Genomic DNA, 26,415 nt, shown 5'->3' on the forward strand with positions numbered 1-26,415 from the left:
AGACTTTAAAGGGTAGTCAGATTCTAATGAGGAGGAGTCTGTGGACACGGAGGTTAGCAGTACAGGAGAGAATGAGGTAACTGTTCTTTGTGGTTTATGAGAAGGCAAGTCTTACTATCTGTCCCATTATCCAAGTTTGAAACCGCTAGTTATTCAGTCAGTAACTTAATTCGGTTATTTTATTGTAATATATTTCACCAAATTCTTCCATATTTACTTACTCAAGTGTGCTCTGGTCAGAAGTCACAAAGGGATTGAACTTCGTTTCGGCCACTGGTGCTTCAGTGAAGGCCACAAAAAGGAAGAGAGCAATAGTAATTTTTTAACAGATAAGTTTAACAACTTACATGATCCTGAGTCAGTTGTGAACTTGGGCATTTGTATTGTTCATAGTTATTCTGAAACATTTTGTGATGTGTTTATTGGATGCAGCTTAAAAGTAAACTATTAATTTTTTTACATGTCTTTTTTAAGTAAGTATGTGTATATGTGTACACCTTGTGTAGGGAATAGCTTTAATATGTATAATCATTGTGTAAGAAAATAATTTAGGGATGCCTGGGTTGCTCAGTCGGTTGAGTGTCTGACTCTTGGGTTTGGCTCAGGTCATGATCTCAAGGTCATGAGTTCAAGCCCTGTGTTAGGCTCCATGCTCAGTGGGGAGTCTGCTTGAGATTCTCTCTCCCTCTCCTTCTGCCCCACCTCCCACTCCGCTCTCTTTCTCTCTCTAAAATAAATAACTTTAAAAAAAAAAAAGTTTAATAATTAAAGGCCAAGAGGAATCAAATTAAATTGGTTCCTGGGGTTTAAGAGAGAGAAAAATACTTCCATTTATTCTACTTTCAATTGAAAACAAGAATGTTAAACTCAGAAATAAGGAGGTTTTTATATTTTATATTTAACATTTTTCTTCTATACCATATTACAGAAAAGAATGGAGAGGAAGAAACAGGAATCACAGAGGAGAAAACAAGAGTAGGGAAAATAAGAGATTGAGAATCTTTGAGATGGAACAGAAAAAGATGAAATTGGGATGTCCAAAAACTCAGGAGTTTTACCAAAAACAAGAGGGAGATAGTTGTATACAAAAAGAAGACACTGTATGGATATCGAAGAATTTTTGTGGAGCAGTGTCACCACATACACTTCTTTAATGTAGTTTCTGCTAAAATCTTTTAGATACATATTTTTGAAATTGCAGGCAAAAGTAAATATTACCTCATTAACATTTTGTGCCTTGAGTGTGATATTAGGCTGAAAGTTCTCTACTTTTGCTTAAACTTGTCTTTTTTTTTAAGATTTTATTTATTTATTTGAAAGAGAGAGCACGAGCAGGGTGAAGGGCAGAAGAAGAAGGAGAAGCAGACACCCTGCTGAGCAGGGAGCCCGATGCGGGGCTCAATCCCAGGACCCTGAGATCGTGACCTCAGCGGAAGGCAGCTGCTTAACCGACTGAGCAGCCCAGGCATCCCTAGATTTGTCTTTTCTGATGATACATTTCTGATAATAAATTTTCTGATGATAAATTCTATAAATTAGTAACTTTTTAAAACTTTAGGTATTACTTTATCCTCCTTTAACTATATTTATTGAGTTTCTGATACTGTTAATAGAAAGGGAATAATTAAGAACTTAAAAGGCACTAATAATTGGGAAAAGAAACTTTATATGTGTGTAAAGTAAGACTTATTGGTAATTTTCCTGATTATAAGAAGGAATGATTTTTCAGATTGTCTTAGTTATCTTTTATTTTTGTTTTTGCATTTTTATTAAAGGTGGGAACAGAGAAAAGATCCTCATGGTAGAACTTATTACGTGGATCATAACACTCGAACGACCACATGGGAGAGGCCGCAACCTTTACCTCCAGGGTAATGTGGCATCTTTATGCATTTCCAGTTGTGTTTTATCATACATGTGATTTCTTAAACTTATTTATTATAACATAAAATGATTCTTTCATTGTGCATGTTATATTTCTTTCATTTACTTCTGTGAATAATAATTTCAGTAAATGAGATTTTTTATATCGTATCTCTTCTACAGTTAGTCTGAAGGGGCTTCCTCAAGAGATTGTCAAACACTGGCATGAGTTACTAAGAATAGTTATGGAATTTTGGTCCAATTGCAGTGCTTGTCATTGGTTTTTAAGGAATGAAAGGCCTATTTAGGAAAATTTGTATGTATGGTTCTCCACAGATAGTGGTCTAAGCTATGTTACATGAGATTTAATGATATAATAAGAGATGTGAGAGTGGTTCAAAGTTATGATCTAAAAGATTACTGTAAGTAAAATTGTATTACATTATGGCTAAACTTATAGAGGGTCTTAAATGAATAAAAACATTTCTATTACAGGCTAAATAAATTCATGCTGTTAGGCTGTCATTCACGGTCATTCACAAACAGATCTTCCTTTTCCTTTGTGTTCTTATCTTTCATAACTCTTTATACATATTGTGCTGATAGCTAGTTGAATTGTATTATTTATATATATATATACTTTTTAAGATTTTGTTTTTATTTATTTATTTGCCAGAAAGAGAGCACATGAGAGAGGGCACAGGCAGGGGGAGCAGCAGGTAGAGGGAGAAGCAGGCTCCCCACTGAGTAGGGAGCCCGATGCGGGGCTCCATCCCAGGACCCCAGGATCATGACCTGAGCCAAAGGCAGACACTTAACCAACTGAGCCAGGTGTCCCTATTATTTATTCTTCTCAGACACTCTATCTGAGGGGCACCTGGGTGGCTCAGTTGGTTAGGCATCTGCCTTCGGCTCAGGTCATGATCCTGGGGTCCTGGGATTGAGCCCTGCCTTGGGCTCCCTGGGAGCCTGCTTCTCCCTCTGCCCCTCCCCCTCGTTTTGCTCTTTCTCTCTCTCTCTCAAATAAATAAATAAAATCTTTTAAATACATACATACATATGTACATACATACCCAAAAAACCCCACTCTGCCTGTACCTGCAATATTTTCCTTATTGTCTTTGCTACTCACTCAGAGTATCTGTCCTTCCAGATGTAACTTAAAGGTCCACCAATATAAAACACAGTCCAAGTCCAGAAAATTCAAGACAAGTAATGTTATTTTTGTGAGATTGGTTGCTGAAAGGATTGTTAAATCATTGTATGAGTTAATGGCACAGAGAAGAAGTGTTTGTGAGGGAGCTGAGATGGGGGTAAGTAGGAGAACTCTAGGCTTGCCTTGTCCCTCGAATAAGCTACATATCTAAGTTAATGGCACAAATTGACTTAACAGTTATCTGAACCTGGGAGGATGGAGAGAACTTCAGTCGGTGGTGAAATAGGAAAGGGCATTTTGTTTTGAGGGAATATTCAAACAAAGAGATGACAAAGTGAAACATACACACTTGGGACCAGCAAGTGAGTTGATTTGACTTTCGTGTAGGTCCCTTGAAAGGGCTCAGGAGAGATGAGGCTGAAATGGTGAATGGATTCATTTTTAATGCTGTGCCAGAGAGCTGTGATAGGTGGAATGACATGACTGAATCTGCACTGTGTTCAGCCGGATAACAGCAGGAAAGTTAAAGACCTGTAAGTTGAGTTACAGCCCTGAACTTGGGCAGTGGCTGGAAGGGCAGATCGCTAGGTGTACAGTGAGCACTCGGTAGCTTCTTAACCAGATAAAGAGAGAGGATAGTCAGATTGATACTGAGACTATTCAGTCTTTGGCCCCTTTTTTAGACAGTTCTTAGAAATCATGTAGTGGTAGAATGGGAAGGCAATTTAGCTAAAAAAAGCAAGTTACATATTCAAAATTTTACAGTTATGTTGTCGTGTCTCTGACTTTTAGATTATATGAGTGAATTGTTAACTAAAGACTTTCCAGTTTCTGTTCAATTTTTATTCATGCTTACTTTGTTGATGGTAGTTGGGAAAGAAGAGTTGATGATCGCGGCAGAGTTTATTATGTGGATCATAACACCAGAACAACAACCTGGCAGCGGCCCACCATGGAGTCTGTCCGCAACTTTGAGCAGTGGCAGTCTCAGCGGAACCAGTTGCAGGGAGCGATGCAGCAATTCAACCAGCGATACCTCTATTCGGTAAGAGCAGGTTGTGAGATGTCAATACAACTCTTCCTCCTGGCATTTGCTCTTTTCTACTTTGGTGATTTTGAAATGTTACAGACTGCACTGCAAGGTATTTTTTATTTACTCTTTAATAAATAATTATTTCTGATATACATACACTAGGTTTTTTTTTTTTAATTCTAGTTTACTAACATAAGTACAGTTTTTGTCTTTATTAAGTGGTAGTTTCGTAAGTGAAATTTCTTGATGAAATAATTTGTCTTTCCTAATTCCCTTTAATTGGAATTATTTTGTTTGCTTTAAACAAAACTGGTTACCTTACTTAAGATCAGGCTTGCCATTTTCCAGATGTTCTGATTCCCATCTCAGATTCTCAGAAACAACACTTTCATGTGGAAATAGTTTTGTCTGAGAAATCTAATGCTATCTGAAAATTTGACCAATTGATGGTCCATTTATTGCCATAAGCAAACATCCACAAGAAGACGGGGGTTAGGGCCCCCCGGGTGGCTCAGTTGTTAAGCGTCTGCCTTCGGCTCGGGTCATGATCTCAGGGTCCTGGGATCGAGCCCCGCATCGGGCTCCCTGCTCCGCGGGAAGCCTCCTTCTCCATCTCCCACTCCCCGGCTTGTGTTCCCTCTCGCTGTGTCTCTCTCTGTCAAATGAATAAATAAAATCTTAAAAAAAAAAAAAAAAAAGATGACGGGGTAGAGGGAAACCTTTGTTAAATAGGTTTGATCACAGGAAGTGGAAAATACAAATTTTAAGTACCGGGCATCTCTAGAGAGTGTTTTGAAGCAACTTGAAAACCCAAAACATAGAGGCTAGCAGATAGGGAGGAATTAGGAAAGACACAAAAAGAAAACTTAAATAACTCTTTTTTCATTATCCTGCCTCAACTTGGCTCTTTTGGCTCCATTTTCTTCAGAGGTTAAATAATAAGTTCTCATTTGCAGGTTGACCCATTCTCCTGGTATTCTGTAGCCAGCATAGAGGGAGTGGGCCAACCCAGCTTACATAGCATCTCCTGCTGCCACCAATTGCTGGTTCTTTAAAACTTGTACAGAAATCTGTAGTAAGGTTTCGTTGTTTAGCTGTATATAGTAAACAAGAAATTACGTACTGTGTGCTTTTGTTCTAGGTCAACTTAGCTGTATATGTGAAAACCTTGGGGAAACAGGGCAGAATTAGGTCATAGGGATGTAGTAGTAGAAGTGTGTTCTCCTGCATAGAACATCCTTAAACAGGCTGAGGTGTAATTATCTAAGTATAGCACAAGTCTGGGATAAAAGTCCAGGCTAACACATACATTGGCTTAGTAAATGCCACCTGGTAACCCAGATTCTGTGTGCATTGTTACCATGCTTCATGCTTACCTCGGTCATACAGAGCTGCTGCCCTTTGGGCTTCATTGCCCATTGTAGACAGGAAGAAAGGGAAAGGGGAATGAGAAGGGCAGATGGCTTTTATCTTGCAAGCCCTGCCTTTTTACTCGAAAAGGGATGCCCTTATTCTGCCAGTGCTCACTGGCTAGAATTGGTCGTTCTACCAACTCAGCTGTGAGGAAGGCTGGAAATGGAATATTAGATGGACACATTGCTACCTCAAACAAAAACATGGTTTGAGTGTCAAGGAAGAAGGCATGGGAAATGGATATTGGGTAAAATTAACAACATCTATTATAAGGTTATAAAATATTTATCAAGATTTATTAAGATGTATTTTTTCAGGTGATGATTTTTATATTTATCATTCTTTTAAAATTGATAGAATGTTTATATTTTCTTCTGAATATATTTCTGGGTTATAATATATGTAAGCATGAATGTTTTTATTTATGAATATATAAAAGAATACTAATATTAAGATAAAGATTTACTTGTATAAAGATGATACTGGATTTTAATGTTGGTTTTATTAGTAGGTGTGTCTTAATGAGAACTGTGATTATTATTGTACTTTTAAATATTTTTCATTTAAATACCACAACTTTCTGTATGCTCTTCTCTCTCATTTTCACTCCTAACAGATTATTGTAGAAGGGCTAGAAAATTAAAATATTGATCTCAATATATTATTTCTAAATCATCTTAGAAAAACTAATGATTTTATCAACTGATGGATTCCTCTTAACTCATAACATTTTTAAATGTACTTTGTGTCTTGAAATCACTTTATTCACATTCCTTTATCATATTTTTTAGAAAATCACTATAAAATGTGGTTCTACCAAGTATTTAGTTTATCTTTGCTTTTATATTAATGTTTTTATTTTTCCCTCCAACCCTTTCTCCAATCAGGCTTCAATGTTAGCTGCAGAAAATGACCCATATGGGCCTTTGCCACCAGGCTGGGGTAAGCTGATATGTTGTTGGTAAAAATATCTGAAGGTATATATAGTAAATAGTCATTAAATGCTGTGCTTACTCTATTTTTTAGAAAAAAGAGTGGATTCAACCGACAGGGTTTACTTTGTGAATCATAACACGAAAACAACCCAGTGGGAAGATCCCAGAACCCAAGGGTATGTGTGTGCTGTGGCCTTAATTAAGTCATCTTACATATATCTGTGGATAGAATCAAGTAAACCTTGATTTGGATGTTTTTAGTACCTAGAAAATATTCACCTATGACTCTAACTTTATCTTTTAGCTTACAGAATGAAGAACCCTTGCCAGAAGGCTGGGAAATTAGGTATACTCGGGAAGGTGTTAGGTACTTTGTTGATCATAATACAAGAACAACAACATTCAAAGATCCTCGCAATGGGAAGTCATCTGTGTAAGTGAAAACCTGAAGTTCTTAAATGCTGTTTAATGAGGACATAAAAACTTAGCTTCAAGTTTAACAACAGATTGTACTTTATGGATCAAGAAAACCTATATAAGTAAGAGCCCGGTATACCCATCTTTGCTTTACATTACTACAGAATGAATTTGTAGCACATAATGTGTTAATGATGATAACAAATATTTATCTAGTGATTGCTATGTGCAGAGTATTGTTCTAAGAACATTGTATAAACTAGCTCATTTTATTTCCCAACAACCTTAAGTAGATACTATTATTTTCCATTTTTCAGTGCAGAAACTGAGGCTTAGGGAGCATAACTAACTTATGCAAAACCAGGCGGAAGGGAATAGAGCTGGTTTCAGACCAAGGCAGCCTTCACAGAGACTGTGCTCTTAACTGCCCATCATGCTACTGTAATTCATGAAGGAATGAGATGTTAACACATTTGAATTTTCCAGATAAAAGTATCTTAAAACAGAGCTCACCTTCATCCTTACTCTTAGGTGTGATATCTTTGCATCACAAAGAAAACAGAAGCAACCATAAAAGGGTTTTTGTTTTGTTTTTTGTTTTTTTTTGCAAATTCCTACTGTCAGATCTGCCCACCTCCCAGCATCCGTCTTCCTTCTTGATCCTATAGGTGAATTATCATTGTTCCTATCAAAGGCAGTCCCTTTGCTGGCACTCTAGATCTTTCCCATTTCCCATTTAATTGCTCCAGCAGTTACCGTCTTTCTATCCTCCATCGTCACTTTTTCTTCTTCTACTGAATTATTCCTCCTCAGCTGCTGTTTCTCCTCTATTAAAAACAAACAAAAACACAACATTTTACCTTGCAAATTAATTCTGTGAAAATTCGTTTTTATTGCTGCCCTCTACAGGAAAAGTACCTGAAAGCATTGTCTCTACATTGCTGTTTCTAGTATCTCTTTCAAACAAACTACAGGGAAGTTCCACTGACCCTGAACTTGTTAAGGATACCAGTGACCTCCACATTGTGAATTGTTAATTCAGGAGTTGGTTGCAGTCCTGTCTCATTTGATTTAGGAGCATTTGACACAATACATTTCTAGCTACCTCAACTTCAGATTATGTCCAGAATCCACTTAGGTCTCACCACATCCACTGCCACCACATGGTCACCTGAAGTGTTGCTTCTGTCTCTCTGCTTTCTACCCACACCTCGTATAATGTTATTCTCCATACAGCAACAGGATTGACTTTTTCTCTCTTTTTTCTATTAAGTATAAAGTCATTCCTTCACACAAAAACTTTTCAGTGATTTCCCATCTCGGAGTGAAAAGGAGAGTCCTCACAGTGGCCTCCACTGCCTTACAGAATGTGACCCCTGTTAGCTCTTCATTTTCATCTCTGTTTTCTCCCATCATTCATTCTGCTTCAGCTTCACGGGCCCCCTAGCTATACCTCAAGCACCTGGGCTTTTACCTCTGAATAAAAGGGTCTTTTATTCTGCTCTTTCCCCAAATATGTACATGACTTAATGCCCTCCATGTTTTTGGTCAAATATTAATTTGTCTGTGAACTCAACGCTGTTCACCCATTTCAGAATTTTAAACTTCTCCCTATACCACTCCATATCTTTTTTACACTGCCTTTCTCTCTCTCTCCCTCTCTCTTTTTCCTGTTTGAGGAACAGGAGTGATAAAACGTTTATCCCCTTCTAACACACTTCATAGATAGTGTACGTATTGTTTCTTGTCTGTCCCCTTAAGTGATATATAACCTCCACAAAAACAGGGTTTTTACCTGTTTTATTAACAAATAACACTCTCATTGGTTAGAAGAATGTCAGGTAATACTATATATTTCACAAATATTTCTTCAGTGAATTCACTTGAACCTAACAACATAAGAGAACATTTTCCATCCATTCCAAAATGTTCCCTAAGATCATGAAAGTTCTTTGTGCTTGTATCGTAGGCTCTCCCTCAAAAGGCGGAAGCCTCAGGCCTCCTCAGTGTGAATTGAACCTATCCCTCGTGCAACCCATTCTGCCTCTTCCCTCACTGATCAGTTGAGCCGTGTGACCTGGATGTCAATTATTCTTAGAAATTACTTTTACTTTGCATACTGTTCAGCAATGTTTCTTTCAGTTTGAGATTAGGTTTAAGTTGTGGTAGAATTTCCTTCCCTGTCTCTTCTGTCTAGAGCTTCTATACTCCTTAGATTTAAGTGTTATCAAAGGTTTTGTTTTTTTAATAGTAATAGACTTTAATATTTCATTTAACTAACTTCTTTACAAAAGACCCATACATACATACAATCTCACTCTTTGTGTGTGTCCTCATTGTGCAAGCCTTTTGGCCCACCAAATGTATCTTCTCTCCCAACAAATAACTTTCCTGTGGTCATTTGTAGGACTCTGGTATACTCCAGTTTCATACTGAGTATTACATATCCAGTTTTATTTTGAATTAATATGTGGTTTCTTTTTTTTTTTCTTTAGAACTAAAGGTGGTCCACAGATTGCTTATGAACGCAGCTTTAGGTGGAAACTTGCTCACTTTCGTTATTTGTGCCAGGTACTACAGTGGTAAATAAATCTTATGTTCATAATCACTTTGTCTTACCTTTATACTATACCTATACTACAGCTTACATGATGTCACGATATTATTTTTGTTTTTAGTCTAATGCACTACCCAGTCATGTAAAGATCAATGTATCCCGGCAGACACTGTTCGAAGATTCCTTTCAACAGGTAAGGAAGATTTTATCAGAATAAACAGTTCAACTTGTCTGATTATATCCTATATATATATTAAGGGAGTTAGGGTTTAGAAATTTTAAATCATGACTGCCACTTACTGAGTTTCCATTATAATAATAGTCATAATAAACCCCATCATGTATTGAGTGATTGCCATATGCTTGGCACTGGCATCTTACAGGTATCATTTCATTTAATTCATCCTCACAACATCCCTTTGTGATAACTCTTACCATTATGTCCATTTTATTTTTTTACTTTATTTTTTTTGAAAATTTTATTTATTTATTTGACAGAGACACAGCGAGAGAGGGAACACAAGCAGGGGGAGTGGTAGAGGGAGAAGCAGGCTTCCCGCTGAGCAGGGAGCCCGATGCGGGGCTCGCTCCCAGGACCCCAGGATCATGACCTGAGCCGAAGGCAGACACTTAATTAACGACTGAGCCACTCAGGCGCCCCCATTATGTCCATTTTAAATGAAGCTTAAATAGTTTCTGGAACAAGGTGACACATTTTGACACTTTTCTAAGACTTCATTAACTCAAACAAGTCTTGATAATACAACCAAATTAAAATTAAATCAGTATAGATACTCTTATTCCATGTAAGTATCCATCCCTTTAGTAATGCTGGTGTTCATTCTTACCTCCTCTAGGAGGTTTCAGTTTTAAAGGTTAAGATCTCAGAGAGACCTTGTCTGAGCACACTAGTCAAGATGGGAGTCCCTGCTCACCTCCCTCATAGTCCCATTTTAGCCCTTTATGTATTATTTTCAGTAACACTTAGCACCACCTGACCCATTTTATTTGTCTCCCTTACTAGAAGGTAAGCTCCATGGGAGCACAAACTACTTCATTTACTGCTGTTACGCTTAGTACCTAGAATAGTGCCTTGCACATAGCAGCTATTCAGTAAACATTTGGTGAATGAATAAATGTAATATGTCTGCCTTTCCTGAATCATCTGCAGAATATTTAAAGATAAAAAAAATCAAAATATTATCAGTTCTTTTTTTCTGATGATATGGAGAATTTTCCATAAAAGTCTTCTCATTCCTGCCCCCCCCTCCAAAGTATTACAATGATGAACTGAAAGTCCCTGTTTATACAGGTACATAGGGACTTTTTTTTTTTTAAGATTTTATTTATTTATTTGTCAGAGAGAGCACAAGCAGGGGAAGCAGCAGGCAGAGGGAGAAGCAGGCTCCCCGATGAGCAAGGAGCCCGATGTGGGACTCGATCCCAGCACCCTGGGATCATGACCTGAGCCAAAGGCAGACGCTCAACTGACTGAGGCTCCCAGGCGTCCCGGTACATAGGGACTTTTACATAAACAAGCCAAAATGAAATAGCAGCACTCCAAAATCAGAGATGTTCATATCCTAGCTTAATTTTACTAGCTGTTGGAATTCGGGCAAGATACTTAATGCAGCTATTATCAAAACATTTTTTGGTTTGAGTTAATAAATTCTTAGTGTGTTCTAAGCTCTGTTTGAGCTTTCTTGTAGTAAGTGTACATCCAGATTCATGAAAAACTTTATTTTGCTTTGTCCTCTGGTGTGGGGAGAACCATGGTCTGTTTGATGTGCGTGACTGTCTATGAGGCGAAGTCCTGCTGCTGAGCTGTGCTGTCAAGACCGGACATGCCGGTCTTGTTCTTGATTTTGACACGTGTGGTGGAAGTTATTCATTGTTATCTAACAGTAAAGCCTGTTTGCTAGAATCCTAATGTAAGCCATTAAGGATTGTGAAAATTGGGTATACATATTGTATAAATTCTTTGCTTTAGCTGAGTTCCTTTCCTACTGAGAAATGGTATATGTGGCATAAGCAGGACCTAGAACAAGCTCTTTTGCTTCTCATCAAATGTTGCTAGTTAGAAAAATTTATAAGTCGCCTTTTACAAGATTTTGGTAAAATTTCGGGAGCAACAGGGGAAGGAATATTTTCTAAACTTAAAAGCTTTCTGTGTCACTCTTCCTCTCTTGCCACTAACCCAAAGTAGAACTACCATTTAATAGTAGAAGAGGGAAAGAGATTTTAGAAGGTGAATCACAGAAAGCTTAATAAAGTAAGTTTGTGGAACACATCAGTTGATCTCGAGTTAAAAGCATTTTTGTATGAGATAAGGAAATGTGTAATTTTGGAAATGCAGATGAAATTTAAATTGAATTGTTTTGGAAGAAACTTAATGCTGTATATGAATGTTTTAAGTATACATGTTTTTGTTTTTAATTAGATTATGGCATTAAAACCCTATGACTTGAGAAGGCGATTATATGTAATATTTAGAGGAGAAGAAGGACTTGATTATGGTGGTCTAGCAAGGTAAAATAAAAACACATCTGCTTTGAAATAATTATGTCTCCATTGTATGCAATGGATGTATTCTTGAAAAGATACATTTCTTCAGTAGCAATCCAGAGTTATTTTTTAAAAACAAAAATTAAAATATTAGCACAATTCTGGAGGTGTTATTATTACTGTCTTGGTTATCCTATACATTTTCTCTGCATATATATAAATTTTTTGTATGTGTGTTATAGTACATATGTGCTATTTTTTTAAACAGAATTGATCATACAATATGTACAATATAGCAACTTCATTTTATCATTTTATATCTCATGGACATCTTTTCGTATCCTGTATGGAGCTAATAATACCCTCCTTTATTTAATGGTGCTAATACTCTTATTTAATGACTGCATAATATTGCACTGTATGTAGATACCTTAATTAATGGATCAGCATGCATAAGGTTGTTTCTTAATTTTTGTTATTATAACAGTGTATGTTGGTTTTACGTTTATGTTTTAATCCAATCTGAGTCCTTTTGAGAATAGTCTTTCACATTCATTAAATACATTGTTAACAGTGGAAAATGTGAAGCAATATGAGTGGGAAATTGTTTAGTTTTTAACTTTTTTAATGAACGACTTTAAAAATTTTTGCTTTGCCCAAACCTAATTTGACAACAATTTATTTTTTACCAGAACACTTTCATTAAATCTTTTAAAAGAATTAAACCTGCTTTCCATAGGAACAGATCTTTTTAAACTAATATTTCAGAGGTGAACAGAATTACAAAATCACAATTTTAGTACAGCGGGCAAAAAGAGATAGGTGGGAGCATATATGTGGGATTATCAGAGGTTTGGCTAATTAGCATATTTTCTTCTCCAGTGCATTATTAAGCTTTTTCAGGAAAGAAACACTACCTATCACAATAAATGTTCCTATCACTTCTATTGTGATTTATCTCAATTTCAGGAATGTTCAGACATTAAAAAGAAAGAGCTACCTTAGAAATAAAATATGGTTTTATTTTTTACAGTGTCTGACTTTATAACATTCATATGCTTGTCTGTACTTATAGTTACCTCAGCTGTTTGGGTTTAGTTTTATGTTTTGAGGGTTTTAAAGCACATATTCAGTTACTCCATACCATGATTTTCTTACTCCCAAATTCTTAATTTTGATTCACATATTCATGTTTTGGTTTATTCAAGAGTTCACAAGGGTGATATATACTCCTTTAGTTTTGCATGTTTGAAAATGTGTTTTCTGTTGCTTTTGTATATAAACAACTTCACCAGATATAAATTCTTATGCAACACTAATTTCTCCACTACCCTGTAGACATTGTTTGACTGTCTTCTAGCACTGAATGTTATAGCATGTGAAGCGGAAGGCCAGCCCCTTGTAGGAAACTTTTGTTTTTCCTTTGGATGCCCACACAGTCCTTTTCCTTGAAGTTCATTAATTCCGTTGTTGATTGTTTTATATCTTTTCTTAGGAACATATTAAGATCTTTCTTAATTTAAGGGAAATTTTCTTCTATTATGTCTTTGAATATTTTTTCTGTTCCATTTGTTCCATTTTTCTTCAGGAACATCAATCATGGGTATGTGGAATCTTCTGTGTCAGTCTTACATGTCGGTCATCTTTTCTCTGATTATTTTTATCTTTGTGCTTTTCCATTTTGTTTTGATTTTCTCAAACCTATCCTCGTCACTGTATGCAGTACTGCCCTACATTTTGTTGCTTCTAATGTGATTTTTCTTCATTAGTGGCTTTACTGTTTTCTTCATTTTCTTCTCTAGGCTCTGCTAGCTCATCTGTTGTCTCATAATTTTTTCAACCTCTAGTATCTCTTTAGTTTATTTGAGAGTATAGAAAAGGATATTTTGTAAGTGAACTCATCCACCTCTTTTTAGTTAGAATTTTTCCTCCTTTTCTTTTAGTGTCAGGGTATATAGGTTATATACCATGTTATAGGCATTCTTCTTTTGAATGTATTCAGTTTTCTCTGGGCTGCTATTTGCTAAAAGTGATCTGCAGCAACTAGAAAGTTTATTTCTAGTTTTTTGTGTGTGTAAACACATTCTCACAGATCTGTCAGTCGTTTCCCCTGGGGGCATATTTTACCTCAACCTTGTCACAGTGGGAAGTCACTTGGTTCCATTACTACTTTGGGACTGGATTTAGTTTTGTGAATTGGTGTTTATCATTTCTTAGTTGATTTTGTTTAGGGGAAGACTCCCTTCTCTACTGATCAGGCAGTTTCTGAGATTATATTTTTAAAGCTTTAGGAAAAGCTTTTGTAAATGGGCTTCCAGGCCAGATTTAGCCTGCCTAGTAATGGCTCCCATTGTGATTTTAAATTTTTTTCAATTATTTGACAGCATTAAAGAAAATCAGTAGATTATGCTTAAGAATCAAGATTTCTGGCTTCTCTTTAAAAACCCTAGACCCACGTTCCCACCTTCTCGCATGGCATCAATTGGCTGAATCTACATAGCTTATTCAGCCCTGTAGGATAGATAACACTCTTTTTCACTCTGTGTCAACCACTGCACTGTCATCTAAGGACAATGATTATCTGCCTAGAAAGAATTCTTTCTTAAAATTGGTAATAACTTTTATCAGGGATACAATGAAGAATGGGGGATTGTGGCTAAGTAGAAAATCTGAGGCCCAGGCAGAGAAGGAAGCCATGTGTACTGATCACTATAGCATTTGAGTTGGAACCCTGCTTTAGAAGAAATTGCTGTTGAAGAGAGTCTTGCAGATTGGGTTTATTTTGTGATATGAATTATTAATCTTTAATCTAGTTGGATTTCATCATTAGACTTTGATAAGTGAGGCAAAATTGGTGGTAATAAGTTAGAGAATGCTAATCACATTAAAGATTTCATGTTTTTAATTTTAGTTCCATTTGTAATATGTTGGCAATAAAACTAAAACTGTCCCATAGCAGCAGTGCTGTGTATGTCAGTATCACCAGCAGATACTTACTAAAACCTATTGCGTATAGATCCTAGAATGCCTATGAGTTAAGGATACAAAAATATATATGAAGACATGGCTTTTGCTTTTGAGGAGTTTCTAGTCGGGTGGATGGGCAGGTCATGTACAGGAAAATGAATAATATTGTGGTTGTTATCACAGTACCACAAAGTATTCAGTGATTGATACAAATAAATATGCTGGAAGTTGCTTCAAAAAACTGAAGTGGGATGAATCTCAGTTGGACTGAAAGCAAAAGCGGGACCTACATAGGCTAAGTTGACACTGAGGAGACATACCCAAAGAAAAGTATGGCATAGAAATAAGCATGCTATCTGTGACTAGCACTGAGTTTGTAGTTTGGCATCCTAGGAACTGCAGGTAACTGAGTGGAGGGCCCGATCATAGGAGGACTTAACTGGAGGGCTGAGGAACTGGGCAGTGGAGTTATTAAAGGCTGTTGAGCAGAGATGGTGTGTGCATGGGTGTATTTAAGATTTGTTTTTAAATTCATGTGTGTATGAATGCTAAAAAAAAAAATCTTACTTTCTTTTAGAGAATGGTTTTTCTTGCTTTCACATGAAGTTTTGAACCCTATGTATTGCTTATTTGAGTATGCTGGCAAGAACAACTATTGTCTACAAATAAATCCAGCATCAACCATTAACCCAGACCATCTTTCATACTTCTGTTTTATTGGTCGCTTTATTGCTATGGTAAGTCCTTATTTTCCTTTGTTTATTTATTCATTTATTTATTTAAACTTGCTTATTTCAAAAGTATTTTGGAGAAGACTTAAAAAAATGATCCACGTTATCCTTGGTTGTGTATATTCACAAAGTTTATTACCAAGGAAGTTTGCCTAGAAAGGAGAGTACCATATTTTTTGAGTACCTGTATGAAATCAAGATTATGAATATAAGGATTATTGATGTAGCCAGTTAGTCTTTAAAACTCCTTTCATTTTATAAATTAAAGCTTAATTATGGTGTGACTACTTCTGCATAAAAGGAAAATCTGAGTTGTATAACAGTTGCACTTGACTGATGCTTTGGGAATTTTCAGAGCTTAGCAGAAACTCTTGTGGGACTATTGTCTTTTTAGAAGTGTTTGTATTTATTTGTACTTTCTGTCTATTCACTCAGCAAATATTTATTGAGCACCTACTATGGCATCATAATATTACAGAGATGAGACCATAATAAAAAGACATAGTCCCTGCTTTCGGGGATCTAAATTCTATCAGGGAGACAGAATAACACATAAGTTATGTGCCGAGGAAAAGGAGTATTGCTTTTTTATATGGCATGATTAGAGGTGGACTCTCTGGGGGGTAACACGTGAACAGAAACATGAAAGCAAGGGACTGAATGATGCATGTATCTTGGAGAATAACATTATAGACATAAAGAACAGCAAGAAAAAGGCTCCAGAGTAGAATTACATTTTTGATTGAAAAATGGCCTATGTGGAGCAGAGTGTATGAGAGAGAATTTGGTGGGAGATGGGGTTGAAAGGTACTGTGTCAGACTTCTAGGAAATTCACTAAAGGGTTTTGAGCAGGGAATGACACGATCTAAGTAACATGATCTGACTTAGCTCTTACTAAGTTTATTGGGCTGCTGTGTAGAAGAGACTGTAATTGGGGGCAGAGGAGAGTAACAGAGAAAACAGGGAGACCATTTGCAACCATCCAGGTGAGAGGTGAACTTGAGTGGTCTAGCAGTGGAGGTAGTGAGAAAAGTGGCTGGGATTCTGGATATATTCTGTAGTTAGAGCTAACAGCTTTCGGGCAGCTTAGATGCACAGTGTGAGAGAGTCAAGTATGGCGCCAAAATGTATGGGCTGTGTGTTTGGTTGCAGTTGCTGTTTCCTAAGATGGCAGGGTTGTGGCAAGAGCACATTTTGGGGGATGGGAAAAATCAAGAATTCGGATTTGGAAAAAAAATGGATTTGTTTTGTTAAGTTTAAGATAATCTATAGACATCCAAATGAAGACTAGAATAGGGAGTTGGGTATGTAAGTCTGGCGATGAGGGGTTATCTAGCTAGGTTAGGGCTATGTGATTGTTTAAGGAATAAGGGTGGATGTCCTTAAACTTGTTCTGTTTAAGGACAGAAGTTTAAGGACATTTGCAGGTCAAGTTGATGAGAAGGAACCAGAAAAAGAGCTGAGGAGGAGGAGGAGGTAGGAGAATCAAATAAGAGTTGCCAGAAGACGAGGGAAGATGGTCAGCCCTGTCCAGCACTGATATGGTAAGCAAGATGAGATCTTAGAATTAACCATTTGATTTGGCCAGGGGAAAGATTCTAGGAGCAGTAGAGGACAATAGTTGATTGGTGGGAGTGAAATCCAGAGAAAATGGAAGGCAACAAATATAAACAAATCTTTTAAGGAAGTTTGCAGTAAAGAGTGATAGGGAGGGAGCCTGGGTGGCTCAGTTGGTTAAGCAACTGCTTTCGGCCCAGGTCATGATCCTGGAGTCCTGGGATCAAGTCCCACATCGGGCTCCCTGCTCGGCGGGGAGTCTGCTTCTCCCTCTGACCCTCTTCCCTCTCGTGCTCTCTCTCTCTCATTCTCTCTCCCTCAAATAAATAAATAAAATCTTTAAAAAAAAAAAGAGTGATAGGGAAATTAGGCAGTATCTGGGATGGGAGGAGAATAAAACATTTGCATGCAGATAATGATAAGTAAGAAGAAAGAATGTGATGACGTCAAAGAGATAGGGAATATGGGAGCAGTGACCTGGAGTAGGAGAACTGTGTGGCACACATAGAAGTAATAGATAATAGAGCATATAGATTCAGATGCTAGTCATGAGCAGAGGTGGTGGAATACACAAAAATTCTCTTCTGGTGGCTTCTGTTTCCTCCATGAAATAGAAAGCAAGATCTTTAGCTCAGAGTGAGGAGTAGGGAAAAGTATTTGAGGAATAATAGTCACCTGGGAGAGGGAGTGCAGTGGGGAAATATGATTATCAGGCAGCACTAAGTTCCCACTGGAGGTTGTTGGTCATGAACTAGTCAGCATGGTTGTATATGCATTTCTAGCGTGTTCCAATACCCAGGCACAGGCATGGAGTAAGTTAAGGGTTGTGTTTAGCTGGGCTTTAGATTTTGCCAGAATTTCTTTGAGGAGAGGCTGGATTTGAAGGTATACACGGGAGTAATATTCATGATTGATGATGGAATCAAAACTGAATAAGGAAAGAAAGAACTTTGTTGAGTAGCTGAGAAACAGTGATAAGGTTTTATGTATTTTTTAAATCCCAGTGGGGTCAAAAATTGCAGATATCACTGCAGAAGGCAGTGAGCTAGAAAATTAGGTGATGGCATTGAGTTTGTGAAGGAATACAGTTATTGCTGTATTTTGCTAATAACAGTATCTTAGGTATGATGTCGAGAATAGTTAGGCTAAGTGAAAGACTAAGATTATTGAAAGGACTAAAAAGTTAGGGTAGTAAGAGAATCGTCTAAAATTATGATGGTACTGTAGAAGAACACAGCATTGAGGGAGCAACAAAGAGAAACTCTTGAGATCTAGGGTTGATGGCAGCGAAGTGCGGGCAAGGGTGGGGCCGTGGGCCACTCAGGGCAGTATGAAGCCATGAGCTTTAAGATGGGCAGGTTTGGGGAGGAGGAATTAGTAATGAGGAGCAACACCTGCCCGACTTCCAGGCCTGGTGATATGAGGGGGATGGGAGAGAAACAGCACCCCTTTGGGAGAACTTGGGGGGAAGCAAAGTTTTCAGAAAAATGCTAAATGTTTGTTAAATCAAGATGCCAGAGGATCTTCAAAGAACAAGTATATGGGGGATTTTATTTTATGGTGGTGAGAGTTGGAGTGCTGAGGAGGTCTGGCACTTCTTTGTGTTTGCTGTTGTGAGCAGGAGTGAAGACAAATGGGGTCAGTCCTGCAAATCTCTTAGGCAACTGTGGTCAGAAAGGAGTGGAGGAGGAGTCTTGCCAGGTGCATACACAGGAGCCCTGAGGCTCCGTCTGTGTTTCTGCATCCAGTTAGGTTAATTTAGTTTATAAAATACACTAGAAAGAGTGGGGGTTTGATACTGTTCTTTTACCATCGTCATTGACAGTTATTGATAGGACTTGATAGAGCAAAGTGTTTGAAGTCATTTAACTCTGTAATTTGTGTCTCATACTTAGCATTTTACGTAATATTTTGGTTTTCGTGATTTATCCTGGTTATTTAAGTGCTTACTTTGGCCTGTGAAACCTCATGATTTCTCTGTTATTGTGCTCTGAATAAGAAAATCATTGTTTTATAAATTTTTAAGTAAAATTTTTTATTTCTCTTGGCAGGCACTTTTTCATGGGAAGTTTATTGATACTGGTTTCTCTTTACCATTCTACAAGCGTATGCTAAGTAAAAAACTGACTATTAAGGATTTGGAATCTATTGATACTGAATTTTATAATTCCCTTATCTGGATAAGGTTTGAAGATTTATCTTTCAATGAGACATTTTCTTGAAGCCAATTTAGATATCATGTTAACTAATCGATATATATTTATATCACCCAGAGACAACAACATTGAAGAATGTGGCTTAGAAATGTACTTTTCTGTTGACATGGAAATTTTGGGAAAGGTTACTTCGCATGACCTGAAGTTGGGAGGTTCCAATATCCTGGTGACTGAGGAGAACAAAGATGAATATATTGGGTAAGGTGATACACCTGATTGACCTTAATGTCTAGAACTTCTGGCATGTGTCAGAACTAACTCCTCTATCTGTGCCTTTAGTTTGATCCCATGTTCACTCCTCTGGGAAGCTGTTGCACATTCGTTCCTCCTTTCATTTATCCTTTTTTGTCCTTTGCTCTCTACTCAGTCTTCATCTCAGTTTATAAACATGCTCTGACAGGACTCAAAAATTCAAATGTACTAAAATAACTTCTCTTGCCTCTGATGTACATATATTTAAGTTCTCAATAATACCAGTGTTCTTAAAATAAGATAGTAAATGATGACCTTCACTTTCCCACTCTTGCTTGCTGTAAGCATTCTACCTTTGTGCAGATCAAAATTTGTGGAACAGTGGGGCTAAAAAGGGCTTTGCAAAGACTGTGCAGCTTCTTCATTTCTAGATGAAGCACCCAGGGTGCTCTGTCAGGTAGTAGCAAAGCCCAGCTGATGCTCAGTTCCTCTTATAGCTCACTTTTCCTCTTTAACTTACTCTTTTCACAGTACCCGCCACAGCCTCTTGTCTTGAAACTCTTTGTTCCCTTTAATTCCATGATTCTGCACCATATGGATTTTCTTCACTTTCTCTGTAATGATGGTTATCTGAATCTCCATTTCCTAAATGTGCAGGTTTTTCCCAGGTTCTTTATTCAGCCTGCTTCTCTAAATAGCCTGCTAACATGGCTTCAGGCTGGAATGGGCCCATGGGCCATAGTTTGCCAACTCCTCAACTACTGAATCAACCTGTATTAAATTTAGCATGTCAAAATCAAACTTCTCATTTTTTTTTCCTGTTGCCTCACTTGACCTATCTCTATTAATGGTACTACCATTTTCATTCTCTTTTAGGTTTTGATTCTCGGTATCACCTTTGTCTCAAGTTTTTATGTTCTTGATACTTGTTTCAAAAATGGGATCATATCATACATGTTACACTCTGGCTTGCTTTTTCCATCTTCCATGTCAGTAGAGATATATCTAATACATTTTCTAATAGCTAGATAAATTATGGTATATCCATTCTATATTCGTCAGTCATTTTTGCTAGTAGGTGTCATTCAGGTTGAGTCCAGTTTGGACCACTACAAACAAAGGCAACACAAAACTTCCTTAAGCATAACTCTTTAGTTGTGATTTTTGTTTTTAGTGTATAGGACCTCAGTGAATCTATGAGTAAATGAATGGTAGAAAGATGTATGAAATGCTGTTGGAATCCACAGTGGGAAGGAAGCCATTGATTCTGCTGGGAGAACTGAGAAAGTTCTTCACAGGGCATTGCATATGCTGGGTCTGAAAAAATAAATGAGAGTTTGCCTGATAGATGGAGAGCTTTTGTGGGGAGGGAAACAGCAGGAGCAAGGAATTGAGGTATTAAAAGGATTAGTTTATCCTGAGACTCTACAACCACAGCACTGTGGAAATAGTATATCATGGTGAGAAATAGTGACTAGCTAGGAACCTTAAGGGGTAGCCAGATTGTGCATTGTCTAAGGAAACTCTTATGTCTAAGAAACCTGGATTTTTGCTCTAATATAAGAGTGATCAAAAACTAACCACAACCAAGATGAGATGATCAGAATTGTTTCTGGAAGGCTTATTTTGGCATCTTTATGGAGGATGAACTGGGAGGGATAGATGGATGGAAGGAAGTAGTTAGAGATCAAAACATAGTTAAGAGGCTCTTTCATTCTCCTAGTAATTCAGTATCATAGGCCTAAAACAGGACACAGTAGAGGTAAAAATGAGGGAATGGATTTTTGAAGCTATTACAGGAATAGAATAGTTCAGATTCAGTGATCAGTTACATGTAGTGGCGAAAATACTAGCAAATGAAATATTTGAGGTTTCTAGATTGGTTAATAGTTGCATGTGTTAGCAGGATATCCAAGGAGAGGACTTTATATCTTAATATCTTAGCAGGATTTGGGAATTTAAGAATTACTGACTTTTCTGTGGTAGTTAAACTTTAGGTAATTGATATCATCTTTAAGTAGTAAATAGCGAGAAAAGAAAATAAGGCAGAGATCTCAGCGATACCAACATTTCTGGAACAGTGAAACCAATGGAGGAAACAAAGGAGTAGCCAAAGTTAGATCAGATCAGGAATGGTGATACTGACCAGGGAAAAACTATGTGAGGCTTGGGAATGCTGACGCCCACCCAGTGTTCAGAAAGTTCATGGAGCAGGAGTAATTTTGAAGAGGGCATGGGGCTCGGCAATTTAGAGTTCTTTGGTGACATTTGTGAAGGAAATTGTTTTGTTTTTTCCCCCTGGGAGAGATGTTGAAAGTCCCAGATCATTACAGTGGTTTAAAATTTGGGTGAACAGGAGGTGAGAAGTGGAGACAGTGAAATGGAGTACTCTTTTAGTAAGAGTGGTGGTAAAGAGAGGAGAGAGAATAATTAAAAACAAACACTGGGTTGAAGGGTTTTGGAAAGCAATAGTCTGAGCACCCATGTGGGCAAATGGGAAGAGGGTCGGAAGGTAGAGTTGAGGGCATGGGCAAGTAATTGATGAAGAACAGTTGTGGAGGCAGCAAGGATGAAAGGTTTGCCCTCAGCAGAGAAGACGACCAGCTTTCTCTGGGACCCAGGAAGGGGAGGAATTTGGATAAATTGCCTTTCCTTTTATCTGCTGGCATCGGGTGGCTTCTCCTCATCAGTAGTCTGTGCTGTTCCTCACAGGGACCAGACCCGTCTACTATCAGTGAGGGAGGCCCCTTGTGGAAATTCTGTGTCACCATACAGATTCTCTTTCTTTCTTCTTTTTTTATTACACTTCCCTCCTCTACATCTGCTTTATATATCTCCTCAGAATGTTTTATTTTCATCTTGTATTACTTTTTCTGTTCTGTTAGGAAATCTTCATGTTCTAATAAATTAGCATGTAAAGAACCAGTTCTCCAGCTTTGAGCCTTCTCAAGTCTTCCTTGGCAAATGCTTTGCTGGAAGGAGAACCTGTTGAATGACTGTAGCCTTTCCCTTATTGTGTCAGCACACAATATTTGGAATTATTTGTTTACACATGCACAGGAAATAAGTGCTTGAATGTGGCTGTTTTACTGACAAATAAACTTTCTATTTTGAAAATCATCCTTTTTAGCTACTGACGTGCTGGAACTGATTTCCTCATGGGGAAGCAGGTGTTAACTCTTAAACTACTTACATACACAACATCAACATTTATGTTACATATATATATAGCATATTTGGAAAAAGAGAAGGAATTTCAGAAGTACTTGGTGTTTCTAAGCTTTCACCTCACGTAACAAAATATTTTTAAATAACGTCTTTATTTTCAGTTTAATGACAGAGTGGCGTTTTTCTCGAGGAGTGCAGGAACAGACCAAAGCTTTCCTTGATGGTTTCAATGAAGTTGTCCCTCTTCAGTGGCTACAGTACTTTGATGAGAAAGAATTGGAGGTGAGGCTCTTTTATTATGCTATTTAGGAAATGTTACTGGGAGGATGAACTGTTTTTGTGCTTCTACAGGAGGATGTCCACACATTTTTAAATGATATAGCACAATGTAGTATTTTCTTACTCGTGCCGGTGTTCAGGGGATATTGAAATCCTAGCATGGGGTGATGGTCTTAAGTTCTCTGAACCGTGATGATGTCATGGGCACAAAATCATTAATCAGTGCCCACTGTTAGGGGTCCTGAAGACTGAGTGTAACCTTACTAATAACTTGTGGAACTCAATGAAATCCTTGTTTACTGGTGAGTTGCCCCAAAGATCCATTCTTAGTGGTCTTAACTGTATTTAGACTTGTTAGAAGTCTATCAGAAATTCTTTTCTGGGGGATGGGAGAGAGTAAAATACACATAACAAAATTTACCATTTTGAACATTTCTAAGTGTACAGCTCAGTAATGTTAAGTATACTCACATTATTGTGCAGCCAATCTCAAGGATTAATTTTCATTTTGCAAAACTGAAACTCTATATCCATTAAACAACTCCCCATTTCCCCCTTCCCTGGCCCCACCATTCTACTTACTATGAGTTTGACTACTGTTTATCTCCTATAAGCGACCTCGTGCAGTATTTGTCTTACTGTGACTGGCTCATTTCACTTAACATAATGTCCTTATAGTTTATATTGTAGCATGGATAAGAATTTCTTTCCTTTTTAGGGCTGAATAATATTCAGCCTGTACCTATATACCACATTTTATTTATCCATTCATCAGTCACTGGATATTTGGTTTGCTTCTACCTTTTGGTTATTGTGAATAATACTACTATGAAGATGGATATATAGATGTGTCTTAGATATCTCTTAGAGACACTGTTCTCAGTTGTTTTGGATATATACCCAGGACTGGTATCACTGGATCAAAAAGTAATTCTATATTTAATTATTTGAGGAACTACCACTATTTTCTGCAGTGGCTATACCATATATTGCATTCCCGCCAAAAGTGTGCAAGGATTCCAACTTCTCCACATCTTTGCCCACACTTGTTATTTTCTGCTTTGTTTTGTTACAGTAGCCAACCCTAATGGGTATAATATCCCATTGTGGTTTTGATTCGTATTTCTCTAATGATTAGTTATGGTGAATTCTTGAAGTCTTCTTGCCCCATATAGATTAGAACATAGGTAGGGCTGTTAGGGTATTCCTTGGTATTCTCTGCCTCCTTTGAATACAGTATCTTAACATTAGCCATCTTCAGTTCTCTGTTAAGAAACTTGGTTTGTTCATATAATCAAATGTGCATATGAAAAATTAGCATTAGAAATTGTATACAGTAATTTTCCTATATAGAAATTAGCCTTCTGGAAACTGACAAGTATATGAAAATCAGAACTCTGAGACTGATAATGTAGACTCTATAAATCTGGTTAATGTCTCTTTCTTTGAACAGCTTGACTGTACAGATTAGCGGAAACACATCAGAAGAATAGAATGGAAGATATTTTTTAGAGTACTATTAATCTTTTTTAAATCACATACTTCATTAAGAATCTGAAGAAAATAATTTCGTGTTTTCAAAATGCATACACCTAAAATACTCCATACCCCCCCATTAAAAGCTCTTGTTTTAGGGGCGTCTGGGTGGCTGTCCTTAAGTGTCTGCCTTTGGCTCAGGTCATGATCCCAGGGTCCTGGGATCGAGCCCCGCATCAGGCTCCCACTCCACCGGAAGCCTGCTTCTCCCTCTCCCACTCCCCCTGCTTGTGTTCCCTCTTTTGCTGTGTCTCTCTCTGTCAAATAAATAAATAAAACCTTTAAAAAAACAAAAACAAAAACAAAACAACACTCCTATTTTAGAGGCCCACCTAGTGAAAGAGGGATGTTATGGCCAGAGTCCAGCATTAGCACACAGATGAAACTAAGACTGTAAAAGGATATGAATAGGCGCATACTTTTATATAGCCTTTGGTAGAGTTTACAGTTGTCTCACACATAGCCCTGTAAAATAGTTGGGCCATATAATAATTTCCTTTTACACATAAGGAGACTAAAGCCCTTATTGGTTACTGATTTGCCTTTAGCTCATAGTACAGAGCTGTGAGAAAATAAGGTCTTTTTTGTTGTTGTTTTGCTTTATGTTGTTATTCCTAGTCTGTTGTTCTTTTACTTACATTCATGTGTCTTAACCATGAAGAATACCACAATAATGGGCATGCATACCATTATTTGAAATAATGGTTATTCATAGTCATGGCCCTTTATAAGTTAAAATCTGTTTAAACTAAGATGCAACAATTTCTTTGTAAAAACTCTCATCACACTAGGAATAGAAGGCAACTTTCTCAGTTTGTTAAAGGGCATCAACAAAAAAAGATACACCCTGACATCATTCTAATTGGTGATACCGTGAATATTTCATATTGAGGTTGGGAAGAGGGCAAAGGTGTCTGCTCTCATCCTTTATACTCCCCATTATACCAGATGGCCCAGCCAGTGCAGTGAGGCAAAAGTAGAAATAAAAATCATAAAGACTGGAAAGGAGTAAAGAAATGGCCTTTATTCACGGATGATAACATGATCGTCAACCTAGAAAATCCTAAGGAACCTACCAAAAAAATTTACTAGAAATAACAGTGAATTTAGCGAAGAGTACAGATCGAAGGCCAATAATTTAAAAATCAAGTGTATATCTTGTGTACCAGCAACACTTGGAAATTGAAATCTTAAAGTTTTATGTACTAAAGCATCCAAAAAATAAACAGATTTAACCAAGAGCATGCAAGAGCTCTATACCTAAAAACACAAAACATTGCTCAGAAAAATTAAAGACAACTTTAATACATGAAGAAATACATCATGTTATGTAATAGAAGACTCAATATTATAAAATGTCATTTGTCTCCAAATTGATCTGTATATTCAATGCAATTCCAGTCAGCATCTTGGAAGAATTTTTTGTAGAAATTGACAGGCTGATTCTAAAATTACAAGGAAATGCAAAGGTGCTAGATAAGCTAAAACAATTTTTTTTTTTAATTTTTATTTGTCAGAGAGCACAAGTAGTGGGTGCAGCAGGCAGAGAGAGAAGCAGGCTCCCCCCCGCCCACATGCTTTGAACAAGGAGCCCAGTCCAGGATGCGGTACTGAGTCCCAGAACCCTGGGATCATGACTGAGCCTAAGGCAGACACTTAACCAATTGAGCCACTCAGGCATCCCACAGTTAGTTTTGTGTTTTGTTTTATTTTGTTTTTTTAATTTATTTGACGAAGAGACAGCGAGAGAACACAAGCAGGGGAAGCGGTGGAGGGAGAAGCAGACTCCCTGCTGAGCAGGAAGCCTGATGTGAGGCTCCATCCCAGGACCCTGGAATCATGACCAGAGCCAAAGGCAGACGCTTAATGACTGAGCCACCCAGGCGCCC

General features: G+C 37.5%; 1 protein-coding gene across 2 annotated transcripts in view; it reads left to right on the forward strand.

Moving 5' to 3' along the window:
- Positions 1-26,415, forward strand: part of WWP1 (WW domain containing E3 ubiquitin protein ligase 1) — a 109,657-nt gene that overhangs the window by 71,413 nt on the left and 11,829 nt on the right. For both annotated transcript variants that reach the window (XM_025870795.2, XM_025870797.2), the window contains exons 10-21: positions 1,776-1,871; positions 3,890-4,064; positions 6,353-6,407; positions 6,492-6,576; positions 6,705-6,833; positions 9,313-9,388; positions 9,496-9,567; positions 11,815-11,903; positions 15,424-15,583; positions 19,187-19,320; positions 19,409-19,549; positions 22,873-22,993. In XM_025870795.2, coding sequence (XP_025726580.1) covers positions 1,776-1,871; positions 3,890-4,064; positions 6,353-6,407; positions 6,492-6,576; positions 6,705-6,833; positions 9,313-9,388; positions 9,496-9,567; positions 11,815-11,903; positions 15,424-15,583; positions 19,187-19,320; positions 19,409-19,549; positions 22,873-22,993 — 1,333 coding nt within the window. The remainder of the gene's footprint in view (positions 1-1,775; positions 1,872-3,889; positions 4,065-6,352; positions 6,408-6,491; positions 6,577-6,704; positions 6,834-9,312; positions 9,389-9,495; positions 9,568-11,814; positions 11,904-15,423; positions 15,584-19,186; positions 19,321-19,408; positions 19,550-22,872; positions 22,994-26,415) is intronic.

Source organism: Callorhinus ursinus, unplaced genomic scaffold, assembly GCF_003265705.2.
Source record: "Callorhinus ursinus isolate GAN/ISIS: 27379988/994484 unplaced genomic scaffold, GSC_fseal_2.0 scaffold5, whole genome shotgun sequence".
In the NCBI taxonomy this organism is placed as follows: Eukaryota; Metazoa; Chordata; class Mammalia; order Carnivora; family Otariidae; genus Callorhinus; species Callorhinus ursinus.